We start from the raw sequence: 26,762 nt of genomic DNA on the forward strand, positions 1-26,762 counted from the left end.
CAGTCATTAAAACTTTTACGCAGGAACTCAAATGCGCCATTCCACAGAGGGTGCACCCATCTCCCTCGTGGAACCTTAACATTGTACTCACAAGACTCAGGGGGTCCCCATTTGAGACACTTCACTCTTATCCACTTTAGATTCTTTCGTGGAAGGTGGCTTTCCTAGTTACCATCACTTCACTCTGATACGTTAGTAAGCTCCAGACATTAACCTTAGAAGAACCCTTATTCCAAATTCATAGAGATACAGTGGTTCTAAGAACTAATCCTGAATTTTTACCTAAGGTACTTTCCCAGTTTTACCTTAATCAGTCTATTGAGCTACCAGTTTTCCTCCCACAACCAGATTCTGTTGCTGAGAGAGCTCTTCACACCCTAGATGTTAAGAGAGCTGTTGTGTACTACATTGACAGAACTAAAGAGTTTCAGAAAACTAAACCACTCTTTGTTGGTTTTTCACCACCTCATAAAGGTAACCCAGTATTCAAATTTGGCATTGCCAAATGGACAGTCAAAAGTATTCAAACTTAACTTCCTTGGACATTTTCTCATAGATGACGTAAATAAGGCAGCTACATGGACTACACCTTCACAACACTGTGTGGCAAACAAGCCAGTGTAGGCCAGGCAGTGCCACGTACCCTGTTTCAAATGACTGCAAATCCCATGGGCTAGCCACCACTTTTAAGAATGGACTGCTTTACGGTCTATGCAAAGCATGTGCATCAACAGCCATGCATGCCAATGAATGGATAATATTACTTACTCTGTAAGCATATGTTTGTGGCATGTAGTGATGTAGATTCCTCCCCGGACGCCTGTGGCCACTGCAGTTACATGACACACGTATGTATTTGTACATATACGTTTTACACTTTGCATGAACATATCTTTTCCTATATAATCCTTCCACTCCTTTCTCACCTGCCTGGGGAGAAAACAATCTAGCAAAGGAGACGATGCCCATGTGTGATATCACTTGATTTCGTGACTCAAAACACTTCTTCGACGAAAAACAGCTTGCACCATTCCGAGCCCAGCACTAGATAGGAGGAGTATGCAGAGCAGATTAATCTAGAGCACCGCATGCCCCAAACAGATGCTTACAGTATAAGTAACATTATCCTTACTATCTATCCTACCTGCTGTGCGTTAGGCCAGAAGGAAAGCTCAAGGGACGGCCTCCCATCTGTTCTGCATAGTTATTTGGAGTAGAGACTCGTAGTTCCTTTCCCCTTTTGCACAAAACCTGTGACAGTATCCCAGAGGTGCTGAAAACTGTCAGAAAGATTGAGGAGCTGCCCCTTGTCATTGGAACTCTGGGAGCAGTTCTTGTAGTCTCTGCCATCTGATTCCTGAACGAATGTCGCAACCTCCAGTGAACAGGATCTGATGATGAGAGGAGCAGGCCACCTTTGTATGTTTTATGTTTCTTAAAGAACAGAAGTCCTCAACCACCCAGTGGTGGCAGCTTCGTCATCAGACTCTTCCTCCCACTGATGTCGCAAGGCACCAGTGTGTGCTTCTACCCTGATTAGTCAGGGGAGCTGTTTGGGGAAGGGGGAGGAATTGGGAATTACCCAGTGACCCGGTGTAAGTGGGTAACAGGTGTATGTATGTATGTATAGATAGATAGAAAAAAAAGTGTAAGGCTGAAACTACCTCCTGCTGGACTAGGTTTCCTTTATCCTAGGGGCCCCAGTGGATTAGGTTAAAAAGGTATAGCAGAATTATTAAGCCTTTTTTTTTTTTTTTTTTTTAGGAAGGTCTACATGTTTCACTCCTATTTGTATGCTGCTTTGGTGCAGTGGGCTTTCAGCAGGACCAGGCCTTTATAATCTTGAATTAATTATGGATGCTAGTTGTGCTATGGAACTTGTACACATACATGAAAGAGTACCCTTTGATCACTTGATGTCTTTTTTTACCTGAAGAAGAATTAATAGGAAAAACCGGCAGAAAAAAGTTACTCATGATATGCAGTTGTATGTTGGTGAACCAAGCAACATTGCAAACAGTACATGGAGAGTTGCTTCAGTGAGCACACTATGCAGCTCAGCAAGAGCAGTAGGTTAATTTATGTCCAGGCTTTCCCTATTGAGGAAAATCATCCACCTTCATTGCTACCCACAGAAAGGGAGCAGTCTAGAATAGTTAACACTACAACGGGTAAAGAGCAGCTGTATGCCAAGCACAGTCAGTACACAGAAATGCAGTGTGTAAGGAATTCTCATAATAATGTGACATGTGGTGATTATATGGTTTCCATGTCTGAATGAAGCCATCCTGATATCCAAAGTAGAAATAATGTGGGTAAATGAAGTCAAACACACGTTTGCCTTACTGACACCATGACAGAACAAACAGACTTGGTGTCTGATGAGGCAACACTCCAGGATATATTGACAACACTCAGTCTTATTCAAACTACAGCATCGTCCTCCAATACTAATTTTGATGACAGAGAAACTTGCAAAAATTGAGGCGATACCAGGCCAAGGTGTTATTACACAGGATGATTGACAGAATGTTTACAAAGAAATCCAGCTCCTCAAGGCTTATGGGTTACGAATTAACTACGCGGCTTTATGGAATACCAGCCTTTTAGAAAAGATTGGTCATTGAGCCTGTCGAGATGCATCAGTGATCGTTTGGTTCTAATAATCTATATGGCGACACATATCTTGGATTGTCTGCTTATAGAGCTCCAGACATAGAAGATCAACATCAAGGTCCGTGTACAATTTCATCTTATAAAAAGAAATTGGATGAAATAAGTAAGACCGTTGCAGAACATAAGGAATAGTTGGCACCGAACAAAATGAATACATTGAAAAAGGATATTCAGAAGTTCTCTCATGATCGACTATACCTTTACATTAAAGAGAAATACTACAAAACAAGCTGATAGTGTTGCGAGACATAACGAACCTAACAAATCTGGCCCATGCCAGTGGTCCTCAGACTCTGATGAATGGAACGACAGCGAAGATTCTTATCAGAGTTCTTTCGATCAACCCAGGAATTGTGTATTCAGTATCCCATGAGGTTTGGTCCATCAGCATCCACGTGGCCCAACAGTTTATGGCAGTTTCCAGCAGTGTTTTTTCAAGGACTTCGGCTTTCACTTATGGACAAACGGATGCCCTTTTTTTAAAAGGAGAAGCAGAGGAAAAAACTAGTAAGATGATGAGAAAGTTCATTGAGATCTACCATTGTCTCCACTGTAAACAGGAGCAGAACAAAGGGTTAGCAGTAACCCTCTGCAAGCCACACAGTGAATTCATAGCTAATCATAGTGACAGAATTCTGGATGAAGTACAGTACACAGCCCTCAAAGTGTTGGGCTTTGACCCTACAAGTGAGGCATATGCATTTGAAATACACATGGAACTAGCAGCCTTCTTTCATAAGATGAGGTTGAGATTCTTCTTCAGCAGTGTCACTACAGAGGAAGATACTACTGTCAACATAGGCTTAAAGAACAAATCATCTTTCATTCCTCCATTACACAGGATCCTTCGGCTAGTTAATAATTTGAAACAGACGATGATTAAGAAGCGATTTCTGTTGTTAAGAATAACAAACTTCTTTTCCGCATTCTTTTCAAGAGAGTGGGATACTGTGAAATCTCACAGAGAACCTTAACTTTGAGGCTAAACCTGCTGAAAAGGGTGGTCCTTTTATGATTAACCAAAAAGAGAACTGAATGTCTGTGCCTTTTTGAGAATGAAGAACAATTACAAGAACAGCCAAGATCCTGCCATGAGACTTAAGACCACCATAAATTCAATGCTCACCAATGCCCTATCAGACAATTGAATTACAAAAAATGAAGTGAAGTTTCTTCAGGTTGAAAATCTGGTCATCCTGTACTTCTACATTTTATCTAAAATACATAAACGAAGGATAACATCTCCAGGGAGACCTACTGTTTCAGGTATTTGCTTAGTTCTGGAACCTCTCTCCAAATTTGTTGAATTTTTACTTCATTCTTTGGTAGAGAAAACGCCATCCTTTTTGAAAGGCCTAAAAGATGTTTTCATTATTCGTGATGACATCCTTTACGATTTGGAAAGTAACATTCTCCTCAGGCTAGAAAAGGAGGCTCTGTATACCAGTGTTCCATAAAGAGACACTTTGACCATTGAGCATCTGTTATTACTGATTCTATTAATACAGTATAATAATGTATTATGGAATTTACTACCTTGATGACTATGATGAAAGATTACTTTCAATTTGAGGATCAACTATTCCTGCAAGTAACTGATACGTCCATGGGAAAAACCTCCGTATTAAGTATGGTGAACATACATGTCCAGCACTTTGAAATTAGCCACATTGTATCTGTGAGCAACCCTTTTCATGAGTCTATGGTGATTTGGAAATGATACATTGACAGCATTATCCTCATTTGACATGGTGACTAAGCAAAGGCATAATCTTTAATTACCTGAATCAGTGGTCTGGGGTCCACATTTAATGTTTTCTAGTAATCTTAGCCAGCACAACCTTGCCTTTCTGGACCATGCTGATATTCTGAACAACCAACTCCTGCACAGAAAAACAATAATTGCACTATCCTGTTGGAGGACCAGTATAAATCTGAAAGAAATTGCCTTGTCTGTTTGATTAGACGAGCTGTTGTGTTCACTCACACAAAGAGTTCAATCAACAGAAATTGACACGTACTAAACATGGCACAAATGTCACTTGGAAAAAAAGCTGTTTGTCTTTTAAAGGCAGTGAATATAGCATGTCCCAGAGTTTATTTTTCCTTTTAAAGACAACTTGGTCATTCTACATAGTCACAAGACCAGACTTACTGGCCATCATCCATTCTTTTCATAGATTTTGTATTACTCACCTCATGGACCCATAAGAACTTCAATAACCAACAACTGAGGTGATCTAGATCTTCAAATGCCCTTGTAATTTGACATATATTGGAATGACCCCTTACAAAGCGAAGGTCTACATTCTTGAACACCACAGTAATATATACTGCAAACGTTTAACCACTAAATTACTGTCTCATTTCTCTTCAGCAGGACATAGTGACAATTAAATTTGGTGGCCTATCATTGATAATCCATTTACTGGAAAAAAAAAATACATCCACCCTAATCTGGATCCTATTTGACAAAGAATAACGTTGGATCTTCAGGCTACAGGCGGATGTATTTGGATTTAGTAGCAGCATCCCTTGGATGTCACTAACTACACTTTGCTCTCTGGTTTACATCATGATCGCCCAGATACACAGGTTTACCTGACAAATCCAGTATGATACATCATAGTTTTTTCTGCTTTGCACAGACACAACGGCAACACCTCATCTGCAAGTAAGACATTTTTTATCTCTTGGTCCATCATTGTTTCATTAAATGTGTGTGCACTTTATTAATAAATAAAAAAATTGGCATTTGCATTCGCTTCACTTCCCTCTAAGTGATGTGGTTGGTGCCCAACTTTAACTTCTTCTGATTCCCCTCTTGGGGCTATTAACATTTATATTTTTTTTATGAAGATTTGGGCAGTGTGACCTACACTTGAAATTAGTTATGGTCTGGCTTGACAGTGCAGCTATTGCCAGACAATTATGTGATCATCACTAGAAAGAGACTTTGGCTCCACCCACATGCTGGCAGCCACGAGTTCCTGTTTTGATGTGGCAGAAGGTGTGTGCTTCCACAAAAAAGTGCTTGCCCTCCAGGCAGCTGTGATTTGATTTGATTTGGGTACTTATAAAGTGTGCAAATGCCCTAAGGCGTCTTGGTGCTAACATAAGTTGGAGTCTTTCTCTTTGTTGAAAATTCACATCACCTATAATTAAATAGCCATCAATAATAGCCTAGTTTTTAAAATTTTAGGAAAACAGGGAAAGTTATCTTGAGTTCTAAGAGCAAGTGGCATCCTGTTCCAGAGCAGGCTGGTAGAATGATGAAAACTCTGACCGCTCCAGTTTGCTTTCTTAAATCTGGAAATAGTCACAGATCTTGTTGATGCTGATCGAAAGGCTTTATTTGGCAAATACCATCTTAATTTCTTTCTAAGGAACTCTGGTCCATGTCTGAGGAGAGCTTTACGCCCCAAGCATATTGCTTTAAAAGCAATCCTTTTTTAGAAGGCAGCCAGTGTAGCTACATCAGAGCATTCTTTACAGATTGATATTTTGGAATATTTTATGTAAGTGACATGCAGCATTTTGCAACATTTGGAGCTTAATTTGTGGTCTCTGTTTGATGCTAACATATACTGCATTACAATAGTCTAATCTCGATAAGACTAGAGCAGTAACAACAAACCTTTGCAGTTCTGGAGGGATAAACGGTAAAACCACCTTTTAACATTTTCATAATCAAAAAGCATTATGAGACGTATTTATTAGTCTGCTCTGCAAATGATAACTTTGCATCAAATATAACCCCTACATTTCTAACTTTCGCTACTGTTACAGGGGGATGACCGAGTAAGTGAGGCCACCAAGCATGATTCCAAAATGTAGAATATTTCCCAAAGAGTAGAACTTTGGTCTTTTGTGAATTCATCTTTAAACAGTTGTTACTCATCCAATTGACAATTGCTTGCATACATTTGTTAAAACGAGCCCCGACCTCCTTGATGTTACTGGACACCACAATCTGGGTGTCATCGGCATAAGCTATAGTCGCAAAGCCGAAAGATTGGATGAGTTTAACTAAGGGGGCCACGTAAATGTTAACCCGAGTGGGACTCTGTAATGATCCCAGGGGAACACCACACGGAAGCGTAAAGGATTCCAAGCTGTACTGTCCAAATTATACTCTTTGTGCGTCTCCTTCTAAAAATGATGACAAAAGGCCAAAGGCTGAGCCAGATATCCCTATTTCTGCTAACCTCTCTAGAAGCACTGAATGGCTGACCGCATTAAAGGCTGTGGATAGGTCCGAAAGGACCACGGCAGCCCTCCCATCATTGTCCATGTTATGCCTAATTTCTTCTGAGACTACAATTAGTGCAGTCTCAGTACTGTGTCCATATCTAAAGCCAAATTGAAACACTATTGTGGTCCAGATAATTTGACCGAATTTATTTTATTAAGATACTGTTCAATGACCTTAGCCGGGAAAGAAAGCTTCGATATTGGGCGACAGGTAATTGCTATCTTAGAATCCATTGACTGTTTCTTTGTCAGTGGCAAGATCGTGGCTTTTTTCCACTAATCAGGAAAACAACTTTCCTCTATGAATTTATTAAATAATGATGTAATTACTGGAGTGATCGTGTGAACGTCCACATGTAGCACGTTAGGTGGTATTGGGTCAGAAGGAGCACCCGACTTGGTGTGCAAGATCATCTCAGTCACCTGACTATCTGTGAGAAAAGGAAAGCAGCATAACTTTAAATCTTCACATACCAGGGAAGCAGGTTCAGATGTTGGCACCGGTAGAGATCTCATAAGATCAAATTCATTGTAGCCAGTTTCAACTTTGTCTTTAAAATGAAATGCTAGCTTATCACATAAGGACTGAGTATAAGGAGGACCTGACATACAGTCAGGCCTTGCTAAACTCTGAACTGTTTTAAAACACTCTTTAGTGGAGTTGGCCGCGTGCCTACTTTTCAAAGAATAATAATTAGTTTTCTCCTCAATCACTGCTCTTTTATAGTCCCGAATCATACTTTTATACTTAGTTCTTTCCTCCTTATAGTGTAGCCTCCACGACTTCTCCTGCCTATGGCATTTCTGCTTCATTTGTCTTAAAGACTGCGAAAACCAAGGACAGAGGGCGTTTTTTTGTTTTTTTTTGTCCGACTGCCTAAGCTTTAACTTGCAGGGTCACGTAATGACATTGGAATGCTATTAGAGTGTCTTAGATAACTAGATAATTTATGTTTTTCTCAGGCAGCAGCACAGATGGGAGAAGGGTGCCCATTAACCTACATGGATTTTTAGGTCTGGCTTGACATTGCAACTGTTATCTGACATTTTAACCTACACCAACATTATTCTACAGTTCTTTGCTTCCACAGAAGTACATATCTATTCCCATGCTATTTACTGGTAATGCTTCAGATTACCATACAACATTTCTTTAAAGCCAGAGCTATTGGCATTGCCAGTGTTTTTTTTACTTAGTGTTGCCCATCCATTTCAGTTAGAGCATCCAACAAATTATAGTGGACATTAAATGATAGAACTACACTTCCCATGATAGTATGGCATTTCATTCCCTCTAAGCACAAACACAGCCGACACACTTACCACTCTGCAAAACTATCTGAATGACCCATTTCTGTGAATGGAAGTGTCTACAGAAGCTGAGGCCGATGTGGCTCAGTATTAAACTCACTTGACTTGTTTGACTGGAATGTTTCTTGATAGAACTACAAGTCCCTTTGTCTACCTCTTCTGTGGTACCCTGTAGCATTGACTTACTCAGCCGGTTCCCTTGTCATTCAAAGAAGTGCATTTTGCTTACAATCTATATTCTTCTGCCACTTGAGCTGAGGGTGAGGAGACTGCAGCATTAAAGTAATCCGAGCTTGGACCATTTGTGTGCAGGGCTATCCTTTACTTAAGGAGCATGCTGCTGTGAACCACTGACTGCGGAATGGGATGCTCAGCTTTTGAAATGAAACCGGATTTCCTGGCACTACTGTTTTTTTTTATGAAACGGTCTGGGGTTATTTCTAACAATCTCCACACAGAACCATGATAATAGCATAACCTTGCTTTGATTACGTAGAGTGACCTCCCAAATACAGAATGTCTGACGCGTACCAAACAATACTTTTTATTTAGAAAGGTCTGGTTTCAAGACCAGTCCATACAGAGTACCGCTCCTCACACGGTTTGATAGCATTAGTGAATCTCTACTAAGATCAATGTTCCTCTGACCTCCCTCGCCCCTTTGTGTTCATCAAGATAAGGAGGTGCTGTAGTACTAGTAGTACATTGTTTAAAAATATATCCAGCCTCATTATGCTCCACAATACCATCAATTAATTTACCCACATTATTTTTACTTTATCAGTATGACTTAGAAACCATATAACTACCATATGTCACATTATTATGGAGATTCCTTATACATTTCATTCATATGCACTGATTATGCTTGTCGCATAAATGCTTTTCGCCCGCTGTATTATTTAGTATTCTAACCGACTCCCCTTCTTTGGACAGAAATTAAGGTGGGTGATTTTCCTGAATAGGACAAACCTGGACACACATGAACTTGCTACTCTTCATGAGCTGCATGGTGTGTTTATTGAGTGCAGTTCTCCGCATTTGGTTTGCAGTGTTGTTTTGTTCACCAACTCACAATGGTATATCATGAGTAATGATTTGCTACCTGTTAGTCTGTGATTGATTCTTCTTCAGGTATAAGTGACTCCAAGTGATCAAGGAGAGTACTCGGTTGTAAATCACAGCACAGCTACATCCAAATAGATGCAAGATTAGAGAAGGCTGGCCTTGATGAAGACCCAAGGCAGCCTATGAATAGGGCTGAAACATGTTGACATTCCTAAAAAGGTTGGAATAATTCCCCTGTATCTTTTTTAAACCTACCGACTGGGGGCCTCTTGACTAAAGGAAACCTGACCCACTAAGAGGTGGTTCATACCTTCCTTTCTGTTTTCCGTGTCTCCACCAATCGTCACTCACCTACACCAGGCCACTGTGCATCCTGTTTCATATGCCATCCCAAGAGCCCTCCTGTCTCCAGCTAGACATCCATACTGGTGCCTTGTCACATCAGAGTGAGGTGGGGCTCAATGATGAAGCATGCTACCATTGGAAGGTGAGGGCTTAAGTTCTTCCCCCAGTAAACTAAGCAATTGGGATTCTTTGTAGCACATGATATTGGAGGCTTGAGGGCAGTTGTTCTCTCTTTTTCTACTTATATTTATCTTAGTACAGTGCTACTAGAGGTCGTGATGTGAGGTTTTCTACAATTCCCCCTTTTGTTTCATGTTGAGGTCTGTAATCTCTCTGAATGATTGGAGTAAGTGCAGGAGGAGAAGGAGTACTCTGTTGGGACTGGATTGACAACTGCCTGCAAAGCAAAGTTTACGTGATTGGGCATATGGTAATAATGTCATGTGTGAGACCTACAGGCAGTGCTACTTTTTTGACAAACAACACTTTGAATTCTGGGACTTGTAGTCTTCAGATTCTCATATCCCAGCCTGCAAAGTGCTGTTGGTAAGAAAGTCTGGATTGGCTGGTGTTATATAACATGGGCTACTTGGCAACTATGGCAGAAGACCGAGTAGGGGAAGTTGATTGTGTGAAAGCAAAACATGCAGCCAGGAAGGGGACAAAGAATTGTCAGCAGAAGTGTTGGTAAGGGTAGGGCAGGTGATGGTGCCGAGGAGGGAGGATGCAGTCAGGATATAGCACGACAAGGGTACAGCAGGGTGATCCCAAGAAAGTGACCAAGATGCCCAATCTTCCACACAGCCCCTCTGCCCTTCCTCAATTTGCCTTTAGAAGAGAGGCTTCAGACTTTACCTACTTGGAAACCTCATACTGGATTATGTGCATCTCCTCATTTTATACACTGTTATTAGTTAATAAACAGTTATGTATACTGTTTTTTCCACTTCCTTTTCCAGTGTTGTCTCTGCATTTGTGTAACATTTGAGTGAGCGAGAAAGATTATTATTTTTTGTGGAAAATCTGCAAATTAAGCATCAGATGGTGGATTATGTGGCGAGTTTGGGGAAACTATAAGTATTTTGAAAACAATGCATCCACATACCTATGTACTCCCAGTGGCCTGGCCAATAAAATAGTATGTTAAATAAAAGCCATGCAACTAATAACCCTTCTACTCAGTTGCATTTATGGGGACGCTCAGACTTCTCAAATCTTGCAGAAGGACATTGCATGCTCTAGAGGGAATGGGCCATTAGAGGGTTTGATAGATAAAGCTCAGCCTTCTTAAAGTGTCTGATTTTCATGACTCAGTTCAGTAAGTTCTGCTCATCTGTCACTGTCAATCTATGTATGTATTTGTTTGACTGTTATGTATAGTGTGTACAAGGTCCAAGAGCATTGTAGTTCTTTATATCTAAAAGGTATCTACATGTTCTGATAAAATTAAACAATAGTTAGAAGCGGTTGGGGCCACATACAGTCCAATATAGGGCATATGGTAGGGGTAATGTATGAAGAAAGAATAGGAGATGGGAATAGGGTATAACAAAGGCAGTACAGAGGTTTACAGGTGGTCATTGGATGGGCATATAGGCTGTTGGGGACCTGGCAGTGATGCAGAAGTGGCAGCTTATCCAAATGTCAAGCACAGTGGTATGAGGCCAAACCTGAGCACTAAAGGAAATGGAGCAATTATGATTCAAGAGAAAACTTTTAGGTACTTGTTTCAAGATGGGTAAGGAGGCAATTGAGTGAATCAACTGCTGGATAGCGTTCCTAAATTTGGGGGCACGCCCAGAGAAAGACTGGCGGAGAGCGTGACTTCAGAGAGTAGAGTGCCTGAACTTCGTAGTTGGCAGGAGCCTCCAGCAATCAGCTTGGTTTTCGGAGTTTGAATTTCAGTTCTATACAACACAGTTCCTAAGCTAATCTGTCAGGAATAGGGAACTAGCATTGGAAGCCTAGTGGAGTGATGTGATCAGAGTGTGTCTCCGTGCTGTCCGAGCACGCACAGCTGTTATTCTTGAGGTCCTAATTTACAGCATGGAGAGACCCTGGAAAAAAGATTCATATTCTTTACAGTAATAAAAAATAAATGCAGACACATTGTTTTCTGTCCTTATTACATGTATACATCATTGAAACCAGTGAGCCCGAGTTGTCATGTCTTGTAAGCTGGCTGCTGCAGAATGAGACTGTTCTACAGAGGAGCACCTAGGAATACATGCATTCTAAGTCTGTGTTTCATGTATGTAGTGATGACAAATTTAAACTCCACCCCGACTGACTGGGAAGTCACTGAGCTGAACAGTAAGCTGAAGGTGGCAAGCTTGGAGCAAGAGATGGAGCTGCTACGGGGCGAGTGTCTGCGCCTTAGGTCCCAAGCACAGAGTGCCACGCAACAGGTAAGTGGATGGCAGGGGGTGCAGCTGCAGGTGTGCATGCTCATTTTTACCTGCTGTTTGTAGTGTTTATCACTAGGTACCAAAAATATGAGTTGGATAAACAGAGGGAGATTGCAGGTTGCCTAGTTTGTTTATCTTTCCACTGAGTTATTTTTCCTAATGTGTCCTGTTTTAAGTCAAGCACCAGTTAGGAGTTCTCTTTGGTGGGATTTGTCATTGCAGACAAACGGCCTCATTTATGAGGCTTGTGGTCTTAAGACTGCCAGCCTTGCGGTGGTGGTCAGACCACAACACTCCAGGTGGTCGAACCTCCAAATTACAACTGGCAGGCAGACCTGCCTAAAGACCGCCGTCCTCACCAGGAACATGGTTACTGACGTGGGGACGGTGGTCAGGGCTTTATTCAGCCAGGGCGCCACTGACCTCCATGCCGCTTGGCTGATTACAACTCCACTTTCCGCCAGCCTTTTCATGGCGGGGGCCCTGCCATGAAAAGTCTGGTAGAAATCCAGTGGCGGGAGCTATGTGGGTGGAGGGGGCAGAAGGGGAAGGTGTCTGCACTGCCCATGCAGACAGTACGCATTCCAAAGGGTGCTGGAATGCTAGGATATTGGCCTTGGCTCCCCTAAAGGAGCAGAGGCCAATATCCTAGCACTGTTCCTGCCGGTCAGCTCGGCGGGAACGCATATTGCAATGTTCCCGTCTGTTAGCCCAGCGGAAACATTGTAATACGTTTGGTGGGGATGTCACCACCAGGGTGGTGGCATCTTACTACGACTTTGGCGGTCCCACAGTGGATCGTCCGAATCATAATGAGGGTTAAAGTGTTTTTTGAGTTTTATTCTCTTTAATTTAATTTATCTAGCTGTGAGAGGATGCTCCACACACAAGTTAATTAATGCTCTCTTGTACCGCTCACACACGGCTGGTGGAGGGGTAATCTGTTATATTTTGTGATGAAAGTGACTGTTTCCAGCCCAATGAGGTAAGTTGCTGCAGCTTGATGTATGGACTGGCTGCATTTGGGAGCGGCTGACATTCCTTTTCTCCATAATGTGACGTATAAACGCAGTCACAGATAGGTTTCATTCTGTTTAGGGCTCATCAGTGTGATGCAGCCGACATGCTTTGAGAGTAATAAAGCTCAATTAGTGTCAAATACTGTACTACAACAATATTTTGAGTACAAAAAGTTTAAATACCTTCACTGCAGTGTGTGGCGGAAAAGGATGCCCGCCTTCCCACAGTAGGCATCACATATTCTCCCTACAACACTGTATTAAGGGTCTGTACCTCCGCATGTGGACATAATTTAAGTTTCTTGGTGTTAATAGGCATGGAAGTCATAGTTATGACATATGAACATTAAAATATGTTTCGTATAGATAGACCTCATGTATCTCAGATGTCCTGAGTTAGACTCTCCTGATGTGCAGGAACAGTTGCCTACATGTTTAAGCTTAGTGTTAGGAAATACCTTTTGTTAAGACTATAGAATAATGCACGGAGGGGCTTAGGCTCTGGCCTTCAGCCACTGGTTTGAAGTATCTTTCACATTTTAGTTCTGCCCACATTTTGTTCTGCCCAAAGGAGTGTTTTTCTCGCCATCTTGCTGCTGCTGTTTAAGTAGGAAGTGTATCAGTCTGCTCAGATCTTTCATTGCAAAGCATGCTGTACGTCAGGTCTGTAGTTAATGTGCAAATGCGTTCACATCGCATGTCTTGCCTATGTTTGCATGTGTTAGCAAACAATAGCCAGGTGGATTGAATTTGCTAACGTGTTTATATTTGGTGTTTCTAATCGAAAATATTTCTTACAAAACGTTTTTTGAAGCTTTAGTTTATCATTTTCCCCCATAACGTCTTACTGTTAAACCACGTCCTACAATCCGTAGGATTGTCAACTATCGGAGTCCCTTTCACTCGAACAAGTACTTTACTAACTTCCGGGTTGGAGACTTGTAGGGAAACGTCTGCGTAAATGCAGTTAATATGCTCTCTAGTCCCAAGTCTGCGTAGTGACTAACATCAACTTGAAAGGCAAAACACGGCATGCAGTGAGCAGGTGGTTAGAATAATTTCTATGCATCATTGTCTGGCATATCCCCGGCCTGCGGTGGGTTGCAGAAGTACTTGCATCCATCTCCTCCTGCACCAGTGAACAGGACCAAAATGTGAGTAAAGGCCCAATGTTGTGCAACCGGCATCGGTGGCTTTCTCATGATCCCAGGGCCTTGCACCTCAACCTTACCTCCCGCTCTCAGCCTCCCCTCCAAGATGCACCTGGACTTGTTCTGTGGCTAGCAGTGCTCAGCCAGGGGCTGTTTAAGAGAGTTAGTCTTACTGCAGGTTGGGTTTCATTGCTGTATACATACCATCTTGCAGTGTTGTGCCTTTTCAGCTTGCTGTTGGAGTAAACGTGGCTGGGGAGAAGGGCTCTACGATGGATTGCCCTCTGACCCAGGGCCTGTGTTCTGTGCTCTGGGCCTCCTTTCAGTCTACAGTTACACTGTTTGTCCACAGACCCCCTGCAGGACCTCAGTCTGTGAGGCGCAGAGCATGAGGGAACCTGCCGGTTCATGGAGTCTCTCTGAACAGTGAATGTCTCATTTGCTTCTCCCAAGGTCAGAGCGCTCGCTGCTGGGTGTGTTATTTAGCCCCAAATTCTGTTGTGGGAGTGGGGCACCTGCTCTCTTACGACCATTTCTTGTCTTGGCCCCTCATTACCCGATGGCCTGTAACTGATGAGCAGAAGACGGAGGTTACCAGCCGCGTTTGGGCTCCGAGTTGAGCAGTTGATTCCTAGGTCCAAGTGCTTCACCTCCACACTTCTGCGAAATGCTCAGGTCGGTCTCCGCGGACATGAGGGCAGGCGAAGACTGCAAAGCGAACTGGCATTGGAGGTGCCGCTTTCCCCTGGTAATTCCACACTTGAGGGTACCCCAAGGTACACCAGAAAATCTCACAGTATCCCGGGGTGGCTGAAGCCCACAGCATCGGTAGCTGTGATTGGATGGTCAGAAAACACTACCCAAAAACACGTGTCTCGTAATCGTGGCCTTCTTATGAATGTGTATGGTGTCTGCCTCAGGTCCCTGGCGCCAAAGACAGGTTTTTCTAACTTACCCCATCCTGTCTCTGCTGGTATGTGAGTGGGGGTAGGGGCCAATGTTGGGTCCCAACATGAATTGCTTCCAGCGTGCATCCCCCAGCCTGTCCTCTTCCAGAGACCTGCATGCACACACATCAGTTACTGGTTTCACGGTGGTCACAAAGAGAAGGTTCAGGGAAGTAGAACTGTGGAACAGCGGTACCTAACTCAGTGGCTTCGGTTGGTAGCAGATGCTGCTGCCCTGCCTGAGGGTTGAGGAATCTGGGAGGCAACGTAGTCGATTGCTTTGCAGTGCACGAAAATGCCTTTAGCTGGACCATGTATTCCTTTGAAGGCCTCAAGAAAAGCAATGTGCTCACCTTGTGTGCCCGGCGGCAGCCTCTGATGTCTGTTTTCCTCTTCGCTTGTGTAGGCTCGTCCCATTAGGTCCCATGAGCCATGTCCACAGGGGTCAAGATCTTATTGCTGACTTTGTCTTGTGGTAGCCCGACTCTCCGTGCTTAATTTGTGCTTGTTGTGTCCGGTGCTGAGCATCAGCGCTTATTTTTGGCTTATTCTTCTGCCTCAAGCATTTGCTGGGAGCAAAGGACACATATGGGAAAGACTGAGGAAGAGAAAAACGAAAAAGCGTCACAAAGGGAGAAATTAGAAAGCTGCAAGAGTGAGCTGAAGGGGCAGGGAGTGGCTTTATATGGATTGAAGAGGCCCGAGATGGCTTCAGTATTACGCTGCCTCAGTATTCTGTGGTTGCATATTTAATTACAGCAGTCGCGTGTTTAAGAGGAGGGCTTTGGGCACCGGCCCCTTTTTATTTACAAATTAAGCACTGCCGACTCTCCTATCAGTGGGAGATCCCGCTAATAGAGGCAGAGTGTCTGCTCGCCAGGCATATGGCCAGCAATAATCTTGATTTGGCTGGCCTTAACATTTGATTGCTGGTGTGAAACTCGTGTACATTGTTTTTTTTTATCACGTGTACTTAAATTGTCAGTAACTGCAAAAGTGAACAGCGCTCATGGGAGGCACGTAGGTGGCACACACATTGAGGCCAGTAACTCGCCTACCAAGCAGTTGGTTCCTCTAGGTCATCAATCGAGAACACTATTCTGTTAAAACAGATATCTTTCACCACTAGACGGTATCACACTTCAACTTTTCATCTTCTCTCATGCACCATCCAGTGACCACGAAGAGACTGCGCCTACAGCTACGATAAATACCCCCTCTAGCAGCTCTTATTATCAGCAGTCAAACTTCCTAGCTCACATATTGTCCTCGCCACTTTAGTCTTCCTCCTAATTCACCTAATCTACCATACCTGACTCCCTCTCTTCCTACCCTTAATTCTTTCCATTTTCCTTACACCTCTCCCCCCTCCATCTTCATTCCTGCACAGACAACCCAATGTTCTCACATTCCAACCTTAACCTCTCCTCTTTTCCCCAATTTGGAAGAAGTATATACTCTCCCCATCTATCCTCTTGGACAATCCTCCACATCTTCCGCATAGCTAGCCCCCTTACACTCACGCATCCGAAATCACGTTTCGCCACCACACTTCCCTATCTTCACTTCCAAACCCTCAGACCCTGTGCCCCCAATCTCCTCCGTTCACACCCCTCCAACACATATGCCTCTGTCCCTCCACAGCTACCACCCATCCCCCACACTACAAATAGTCTGTTTCTCTCAATGAATTATCTTGAATTCCAGCCTCACCTCAGCAGCATCCACACTTTCTTCCACCCAACACCACTTGAACTCTCCACGCCAGATTCCAGTACCCCACCTCATCACCGTTCTAAAAGAACCCCTTTTAAAACTAGCCTCCCCTTCCCAGCATCATAACACTTCCGGCAGAGCTCTGCAGACCCTATGGACGCAAAGTAGGCCCCCTCAACTCTACAGTCTCTCAGCTTGAAACCACTGTTTCCCTCTTAAGCTCTAAAATATCCACTGTTCTAGATGTTATATTCCCCTTAACAGGAACACAATACCGCAGACAATCAAGCCCTAGGAATCTCCTTCTCTCACGCCCCAAAAGAGCTTCACACAATCTCTCCCAAACTGAAATTTCAAATTTCTTGTGAGCTATAATTCACCCCCCTTCCACCATTTCCTCGTCTCTTAACAACATAAAACAATGCTCTATACCCACAATCCGACAGACTCGAACCAAACACCAACCACCTACAATCCAGACACCGTTGTACAGGAACATCATTCCTATCAGCACTAAATGCCCTGACATCCCTCACTCTGAAACTGTCACCACAGAGCTCCGCTGAATGCTTCACAACTGCAGATCTGCAACAAAACACAGCTGGAAATCTCAGACACCATCACTAACTGCAACCTTGATCTTTTACTCCTCACTGAGACCTGGTTCAGTGATACTTCTCACACCATCCTCGATCTCCCGCTCCCCCTAACAAGTCCATATTTAGGAATTATAGGAGAGGTATAGTCGGGGAGATGTTGGCATCTTCAGTAACTTTCTTCAATGCCAGGCACTACCCAGTATCTCTTTTTCTTCGTTTGAATGCCTTACTTGGGCACTTCTTGTGCCGCACGAATCTCCTATCAAGATCTGTGCCATTTATCATCCACCAGAGGACAACTCTGCATTTACTAAAGAATTCATTGACTTAGCAAGTGATCTATCTCCTCAGAGCGATAAACTGATCTTCCTATGAGACTTTAATCTTCACTGTGGTGCATCGGAGGACTCGGCTACCATTCAGCTTGTAACATTTCTGTCTGGTAATGATCTTCTACAACACAACTCTAAACCAACACACTCCCCGAGCTCCATCCTTGACCCTATGGTTTGCAAAGATGACCTGCTCACAGTTTATGATCCAATACCAGTAGGCTGGTCCGACCACTTCCTCATCCCTTTCTCACTCCATCACCTGCATATTGCTACCCTGGGCTAACCAAAAAGAGAAACTTTCTGGTTTCGCAGCACAAAGAACATCAACCTCAAGACCCTCAGCAACACTGCTAAGAAGGTACTACCAGTTATCAGCCTCAACTCTAACATCCATGAGCTGATTACTCACTGTTTTACCATCCTTTCTGTCTTGACAATTTAGCTCCATTGCAAAGCAAAACGAAGTGGCCCATACCCTCTGTCCCATGGTACAATAAGTCCCTGAATGATGAAAGAAAACATCTAAGAATCCTGGAGAAGAAATGGACAGTCACCGTCTACCAATAATCTTGTTTACCTCTGGTATGCAAGATTGCAATATCGCAAACATATCTTGAGGGAAAAATCAAATCACTTCAGATCGCTCCTTGACTCTGCCAGGAACCAAAGAAATGTTTTGACCTTATCAAAACCACCAGGAATCCCCCGTTTTTCTTCAATCATCAAATTTGTAGACCCACCCAAGAAAGCAAAAGAATTTGTACAGTTCTTTGATTGAAAAATTAAATTGCTCCTTGACCACGATTCGAGCCCCGCGTGACGTTTGCAAATCTGAAAGCTCATGGCACACATTTGACGTCATTGAGGATGCCCTTCACAAGAACATATTAAAAACCAAACCTTCAAACCACTCTTGACCCTATCCCAAGCGACATTGCAACAGATCTCTACATTCACATTCAATTACTGACAAATCTAGTTAACCTCTTACTCAGCCAATGATTCTTTCCTGATGTCTTTAAAACTGGCCAGGTGACCTCACTGTTAAAGAATGTAATTTGAACGACCTAAACAACTTCTGCCCTATCACTAACCTCCTTTTCCTTGCCAAAATCATGAAAAGGTGTGTAGCAGAGCAACTCACCAATCCCATCAATCAGAACAACTTTCTAGACTATTTTGAATCTGGCTTCCCTCAAGGATGCTGCACCGAAACAGCACTGCTACAGATAATCAACGATGCCCTTTGAGTACTAGACTCCAGTAGGGTAGCTCCTGCCTCCTAAACCTTCAAGACCTCTCAGCAGCCTTTGATGGGGTAAACCATCACACACTCCTTAACACTCTAAAACATAGAATGGGTAATTGAAGGAGTAGTTCTGAAATGGTTTGAATCTTACCTCAGAGGGAGATCTCAGTTCATTAAAATCAAACCATCTGTCCTCTCCAAAGGCAGTAAATCAAGGTATCCCTCAGGGCTCTATCCTTGCTCCGACTCTATTTAAACTTTACATTGAACTGCTTGGGGCCCTCTTGAATGAAGCTGGGATCCTCGGTCACCTCAATGCTAATAACCCCTAACTCTACCTCAAGGTTTCCTCTGCTCATGACATGTCACTTCTTGCCATCACCCTCCACTCCATCCAAGAATGGGTGACGTCTCATCATCTAAAACTGCACCCCTCCCAAACGGAATTCCTTCTTCTCTTCCTGTAATGCCCCACCTCCTGTTCAGTCATGGATGGATGGATAATTTAAACATTCTTAACTGTAAACCTATTATTGTGGACAGTGCTAAATCGCTAGGTATCATCATGGACAAAAGCCTTGGCCTCCAATCCCAAATTGGCACCATGGACAAGAATGCACGCTTCCAACTGCGCCTTCTCTGGGGGATTTGATGTTACATTCCTGAACAAGACCTGAAAACTACTGCCCAATCCTTAGGTCTCTCCAGATTGGATTAGTGCAGTTCTCTTCTTGCAGGCCTTCGCAAGACCCACATTTCTCTTTTAAAATCTATCCTACAGTCGGCTGGACGCTTTGTCTACCATGGCAAAAAAAAAAAAAAAAAAAAAACATCACACCTATGCTGCCAACTCTTTGCTGGCTTCCTATAGAAGCCAGGATTATATTCAGGACTGCTTGTATCACCCACAAATCCATTCACACTTCCACCCCTCGCTACCTAGCCAACAAACTCAAAATATCGGTTGGCTCTAGATCTTCATAAATGCTGAAAATCTGCTGCCCGAACCTTCAAAAGGGAAATATTCATGGTGCATCCTTCTCAGACAACGCGACTAGGATCTGGAATACGCTACCTCCAAACCTTCGCACCACCACCTCTTCGGATCTTCAAAAAGGACCTTAAAACTCTTCTCTTCCAAAAGCATTTTTTCCTCAATAGCCCTCCTTGTCATTGCTTCCTCATTACATAGCTTGCCCCTGTATGTTGTGCGACACCTTCGAGAGCTTTAATGACCTTTTAATGACCTTTAACTACAACTTTGTAAATCTGTAACTCCGTTAATTTTCCCTATTCGTTTTATCCTTTACACTGTCTCATTTGTTTTGCTACTATAATTTGTAAATACATAACTATCACCATGAGCAATTGTGATATCTATGTATTCTGTTCTATTGTAAAGCGCTCTAACACCTCTCAGTAATGTTCGCGCTATACAAAAACACATAAATAAATAAACTCGGCTACCAAGCAGTCGATTCCTGTAGTTCATTAATCGTGAACACTGTTCCGTTCATACAGATATCCCTTTCACCACTAGATGGTGCCAACGTTACACTTTTCAAGCAAAGCATTCCTCGTTGCAAGTTATTAGGTCGTCTAGCAGCTTCTTTGTTTTGAGAACAGATGAATGTAGAGAACTGTTCTCCTATAATTCGTTCATCATTTAGCAGAACTGGGCAGGTAACAAGCTTGAATTCAGTAGAAATAGAATAATTGTAAGAGCATTGCATTCACACTGTCTATTGATTCGCTGTCCTGTGACTTCTTTTGTCGTGATGTCCTAATTCCCGCACAAAGTCCCACTTCCTGTAATCCAAGTGACCTCACTAAGTGGGTGTTCTCGTTCTGTCCCTTTTTGTCAACTACACATGAATCCTTGAGTTTAAAGCAGAGGTCTTCAAACTGGGGGGCGGGCCCCCCTAGGGGAGCCTCAAGTGACCCCAGGGGGGGCACCAGCCTCTGGCCAAAAGAAGCATTCTACAGATAACAGGGCTTTGTTTTAAGTAGAAGCGTGTTATTACATAAAAAAAAAAAATTAACAGTACTTAAATTCAATGTTTAAATAGGTCTAGACGTATTTAAACATTGCCATCTCATAAAATAATTGTGAAAAAATCTGAGTGTGGGGCCTAATGGTTTATATTTTTTAACTGTGGGGGGGTGCGTGACATTAACAAGTTTGGAGACCACTGGTTTAAAGGGATATGATCCAGTGTTACACTGCTAACCGCAGACCTTTCCGTTTACCTTCATTTCTAACGGAAAGGGTGGTGTACAGCTGCACACGGTGTACCCCAGTGCATAGGAATTCGGGGCCGGGGGTAGCCTCGTACTGCATTCTTATAGGGGCGGTGCTTGTTGACTTGATATTAAACGTGTTAGCACGGAGTGGGTTATATGCACACTATTAGTGTCGCAATGTCCTCCTGCCAAAGTATCATATTGACGACCCCGCTATTGTGGCAGTAAATTGGGTATATATTTACTACTCTTACCTCCATCGACCTCGAAGATACACACGTGTGTGTGTGTGTGTGTGTGTGTGTGTGTGTGTATATGTATGTGTGTGTATATATATATATATATATATATATATATACTGGAAGATGCAGGATCACAAGAAAACAGCCAGCCAGGGCAAAAATCTGGATCCCAAAGGATACAAAGAGCCACAAGAAAATGTAATATCCAAGAAAGAAGTGACTCAAACAGATGATCTAATTAAAGAACAAAAATATATTTCTACTACAACGTTTCTGCTTCCGCCTTCCTCAGGTAGTACAAGATGGTTTGCTCAGTGGCTGCACAGCTGACACTGGTGGATTTTCAAAAAGCATCATGAGTGAAGATTCCAATTGGAATCAGTAACTAGCTCTGTTACAAAAAGGACCTATGGAATAAGACAGCATCTTACATGTCGCTCTAGATGCATTATTTATGTGATTCAGTGCCAACGTCAAAGCTGTAAAAAACAATATGTAGGTCAAACTGTGAATGACCTCCGTACACGATTCAGGAACCACAAATCGGCACTAATTAACAAGAAACTTGACCAGCCTGTAGCCAACCATTTTAACCTTGTGGACCATTTACTATCAGATTTGAAGATTTTCCCTGTGGAGCATGTTTTAAAGGAAGAACTACTGGACATCAGAGAAAATTTCTGGATGTACCGTTTAAAATCTCTGCATCCAGATGGACTGAACATCACTGACAATACCACTTGATTTCTGCATATCTGAAGAGTTCTCAGGACTGCATTGATTCCACATTCCAATTGGAATCTTCACTCATGATGCTTTTTGAAAATCCACCAGTGTCAGCTGTGCAGCCACTGAGCAAACCATCTTGTACTACCTGAGGAAGGCGGAAGCAGAAACGTTGTAGTAGAAATATATTTTTGTTCTTTAATGAGATCATCTGTTTGAGTCACTTCTTTCTTGGAGATATATATATTCACAGACAATGTACATAGTTGTGGAGTTAGGAAGAGTTAATCTGTACTTGGCTCACTCTACGCACCTCCATGATTTTGTGGTCAATATTTCTGCAGAATATTTCAAGCTCGATACTGTTAGAACACCCGCGAAGTGCTGAGTTTTAGTTGCTTCCTATAGAGTGCTTTCCCCGCGTTGAAATAAGGGCGAAGCCTGGTCAGTAAGATTGGGGGTGAGTGAGGTTCAGATTTTCCAACAATCACCCTGTGCTATAAAGTTAAAATACATTAAACGAAAACAGAGCACGAGTGCCTTAAGGGTGCAGTGGAAAGGGAGACGAATGCGGATTGATAGGGGAACAAAGTGAGAGAAAACACTTTCTCTAAAATAACCAACATGTTTTTAAGACTTTCAAAGCAGAGAGTGTGTGTGTGCGTTTTTGTCTGTGTGTATGTAAGAATTGCCGGTGAAAACAGACAGACACCTCCTGATACCCGACCAAAAGCACCTGTACCCAACTTTTTAGCAGAAAATACATTTATTTAGGGACATGTAACAGCCTTCTAAATTCCCCCAAAAGTTACACACCTGGTTGAAGTACCCCACAGTGAATCTCGGCACCTCTTCTGTATAGGGGGTGAGGTTCTGCACTGCTTGAGCAGCCCAGGTGCATGAGCTCTGGCAGTATTAACACTTTCACGTGGAGCGCTCTCCCTTTCACTGGTTAAATTTCTTCAGAGTACTTTACTTTTGCCTGTCTTCCATACTTCTGTCTTTCTGCAGAACTCTGAACTATAGCTGATTGTTCGATTATTGCTCACTGTCATGCACATGCTGGTAAATGCGACTTGTGTAGCCAGTGACAATTTGTTTATTTCATGCCAAACTTAAAGAAATACGTCACTGATATTGATCAGACTTAAAGGAGAAAGGACGGCCCCACTTGACATGGCATACTTTGAAATGTCTGGGCTACTCAAGTTAATTGAACAGCAGCAACTCAACAAAAGTTTCCCTTATGCTGTATTGGCAGTAATACTCTTGCACATCTCTGTATTTGACTATTATTGGTTTTACAATGCCAGCAGAAAAGCAGTGTTCTCTAGATATTCGAAATTAAACCTTTTTGAGGAATCTTGGTCACTCATTTAAATACCAAACCTTATAACCCCGCTCATCAGACATGATTTCCACTAGACTTGTTCATCTCACAGCCTTATTCCTGGTTATCAGTCGCCTAAAAAAGAAAAGTGCCTTTTTGACATGGCTAGCCCCCACGTTTTGCCTGGTATTTGATGTGGTTTCAAAGTTAATTCCCAGGGCCCTTGCTATCCAGGTTCCCTGGGCCAGATCTCTTTCCCAAGACTGTTGTGATGCATTGGAACAATTGGCAACATCTTTAGCTGCCACTATAAGTCCCTAGTAAATGGTATTTAGGTACCCAGGGCATAGAGTACCTAGGGTAGGCTCCTGAGGGCAGGAGCACAGATTGTGCCACCCTCGGGGACCATGCATCCAAGTGCACTCCGCAGTGCCATTGTAGGCTGAGTGTCCTGGTGCATTCCTGAAATGCAAAACTGACATTGCACACAACATGTGTGCCCTATCCACTACACGCTGCATGCAATATAGGTAAGTCACCCCTCTAGCAGGGCTTCCAGCCCTAAGGCAGGGTGCACTATACTGCATGTGAGGTCATATATGCATGAGCAATATGCCCCTACTGCGTCCTTGCCAAGCCTGGGACATAGTAAGTGAACAGAGCCTCCATTTTACATGCAAGTGCTGGATACTGGTCAGTATGAGTTTCACATCTGCATGATGGCCTGTCTGAACCCTGGGTTGGTTGGTATCAAACAATTCAGGACAATGAAGCCAGACTGTTACCAGTATTGGATTTATTGCTAAATGTATCCACGGGTTCACCTTAGAGGTGACCCCGGCAAAAGCTAACTCGCCCTGGCATGGTTTCTTGCCGGTCATAACCAGCCTGCCTCCACCAGACAAGATTCTGGAACCCTGGGGGGGGGGGGGCTTACTGCCTTGAAGCTCAACCCCCTAGCAGCAGATGGCCGCCCCCGTTGCCAATCCCTACTTTTGGCGGGAGCAACGGTGGGAAAATGCACAAAGAACAGGAGGATTGGTCACTCCCAGCTTGCACCACCCCTGAGGTGTTGCATGCGAGATGATCCCTCCATTTCATTTTCCTCCATCTTGCATGGTAGGAAAATAGTCAATCGAGGATAGGGAAGTGACCTCTACCCACAGGAAGTGGTAACATAGTGGGTGTAGCCACCCTAAGGTAGATGACCCATTGGTCACTACTAGGTTCTCCCCTAAATGCCCACTAAATGCAGTATTTAGTGGCCTTCCCCTAGACCTGCATGTGAGATTCCAAGGGCACAAGAAGACCAGCAACAAAGAAGACCCAAGGCTCGAGAACTGTATTCCTGTTGCACAAAGAAAAAGGCGCCAAACCCTGCCTTATGCACCCAGGACTCGACATTCACTGCTGAGGGGTTGCTCGGACATCAGACGGGCACTACAAAACCCCAGAGGACCCCAATTATTCTGAAAATCGCCAAAGATCTCCCTCCAGCGTGAAGGCATAAGTCCCTGCAACAAAGGAGCAAAGACCAGAGAAGTCCAGTTAACACAGTCAAAGCCTCTTTTGTATGCCCTTAATCCAGCATGGGCACCCGGTTGGCAGCAGAATCCAATACCATCTGCTCCAGTGGCAGGAGATCACAACAGACAAGTTGGTGCTCCAAACTGTCCACTGGGTTTATACCCTGCCTTTCCAGAAAAACCCGCCGCCACTTCCTCCGTCCCCAGATCAGCTGACAGAGGACCACCTTCCACTCTTGCAACAGGAAGTACTGGCCCTTCTGGCTGCAGGAGCCATTGAGAGGGTACCAGCATCACAAATGGTCGTGGTTGTTATTCCCGCTACTTTCTGGTGCCAAAAAAGAATGGAGGCCTCTGTCCCATATTAGATCTGTGCCCTCTCAATTACTTCTTGAAAAAGGAAAAAATCCAAGATGCTCACCCTGGCTAAGGTCTTAGCTGCCCTAGACCCTGCAGACTGGATGGTAGCATTGGACTTGCAGGATGCCTATTTTCACAAACGTTACCTGTGGTTCATGGTGGGCCAGGAGCATTATCAGTTCTCTGTGCTTCCTTTTGGCCTTACCAGTACCATTGCTCCTCGGGTGTTCACCAAGGTGATGGCAGTGGTTGTAGCACATCTGTGGAGGTCAGGGGTTCCAATCTTCCCCTCCCTCGACGATTGGCTGTTGAAGGCGGGCTCACCCCGGGCAGCCTTCTTCACCTGCAGACTATGGCAGCTCTCCTGCATTTGCTCTGGAATAGTGAGTCAGATTTTCAGGCTATGATTCTGATGTTTCGACCTCTGTCCTGGGTTTTGGTGAGACAGAATGCAGGAGGCGATGAGACCCAGTAGCCTCACAGTCAAAATGCAGACTTTACAGTAGGATTTGAAGACCCAGTGGCCACCGCATCAGGGAAATCTCTCAGACATGGTCCAGATGTCGGAGGAAACTGCAAACAACCTGCAGTGGTGGCTCATGGACTGCGATTGGGATAAGAGCAGACATCTCTCTCTTCCCCACCCAGAGCTCACAGTGGTGACAGATGCGTCACTTTTGGGTTGGGGGTTGGCACCTGGGAGAGGTGGAGTTCAGAGGCCTCTGGTCAGCAGCGGAGTCTCATCTCCACATCAGTCTGATGAGCCATCCCACTGGCATTGAAAGCCCCCCTTTTTTTTTTTTTTTTTTTTCCTGTTGTCAAGAGAAGGCTACATCAGGTGTTCATCTACAGGTGGTGCAAGGTATTTTCCAAGATTGGGGAAAAGCCTTGGTTAGATCTGTTTCCCACTGCTGAGATTGCGCAATGCCAGCACTTCTGTGTGGTGGAATAGCCAAGGAGGCTGTCATTCGGAGACTCATTTCATCTCAAGTGTCGCTCAGGACTTCTATACATCTTTCTGCCTATACCACTCCTGTCCAGATTTCTCAGAGAATGACTGTGCCCAAATCATCTTGGTGGCTTCGGACTGGGCAAGGAGAGTATGGTATCCCAAACTCCAGAACATGAGCTTGTTCTCCAGTCAGGCTGCCTATATGGGATGACCTTCCTTCACACCAACACGGTAGGGTACCTCACCTAAACCTGTCCGGTCTCCACTTCCATGCGTGGAGATTGAGCAGTGATGGTTGAGGTTG

At 43.6% G+C, this 26,762-nt stretch overlaps 1 protein-coding gene across 3 annotated transcripts in view; it reads left to right on the forward strand.

Annotated features, from left to right (window-relative positions):
• Positions 1-26,762, forward strand: part of AZI2 (5-azacytidine induced 2) — a 99,294-nt gene that overhangs the window by 50,189 nt on the left and 22,343 nt on the right. For all 3 annotated transcript variants that reach the window (XM_069212007.1, XM_069212006.1, XM_069212009.1), the window contains exon 6: positions 11,914-12,062. In XM_069212007.1, the coding sequence (XP_069068108.1) occupies positions 11,914-12,062 (149 nt within the window). The remainder of the gene's footprint in view (positions 1-11,913; positions 12,063-26,762) is intronic.

Source organism: Pleurodeles waltl, chromosome 10, assembly GCF_031143425.1.
Source record: "Pleurodeles waltl isolate 20211129_DDA chromosome 10, aPleWal1.hap1.20221129, whole genome shotgun sequence".
Taxonomy (NCBI): domain Eukaryota; kingdom Metazoa; phylum Chordata; class Amphibia; order Caudata; family Salamandridae; genus Pleurodeles; species Pleurodeles waltl.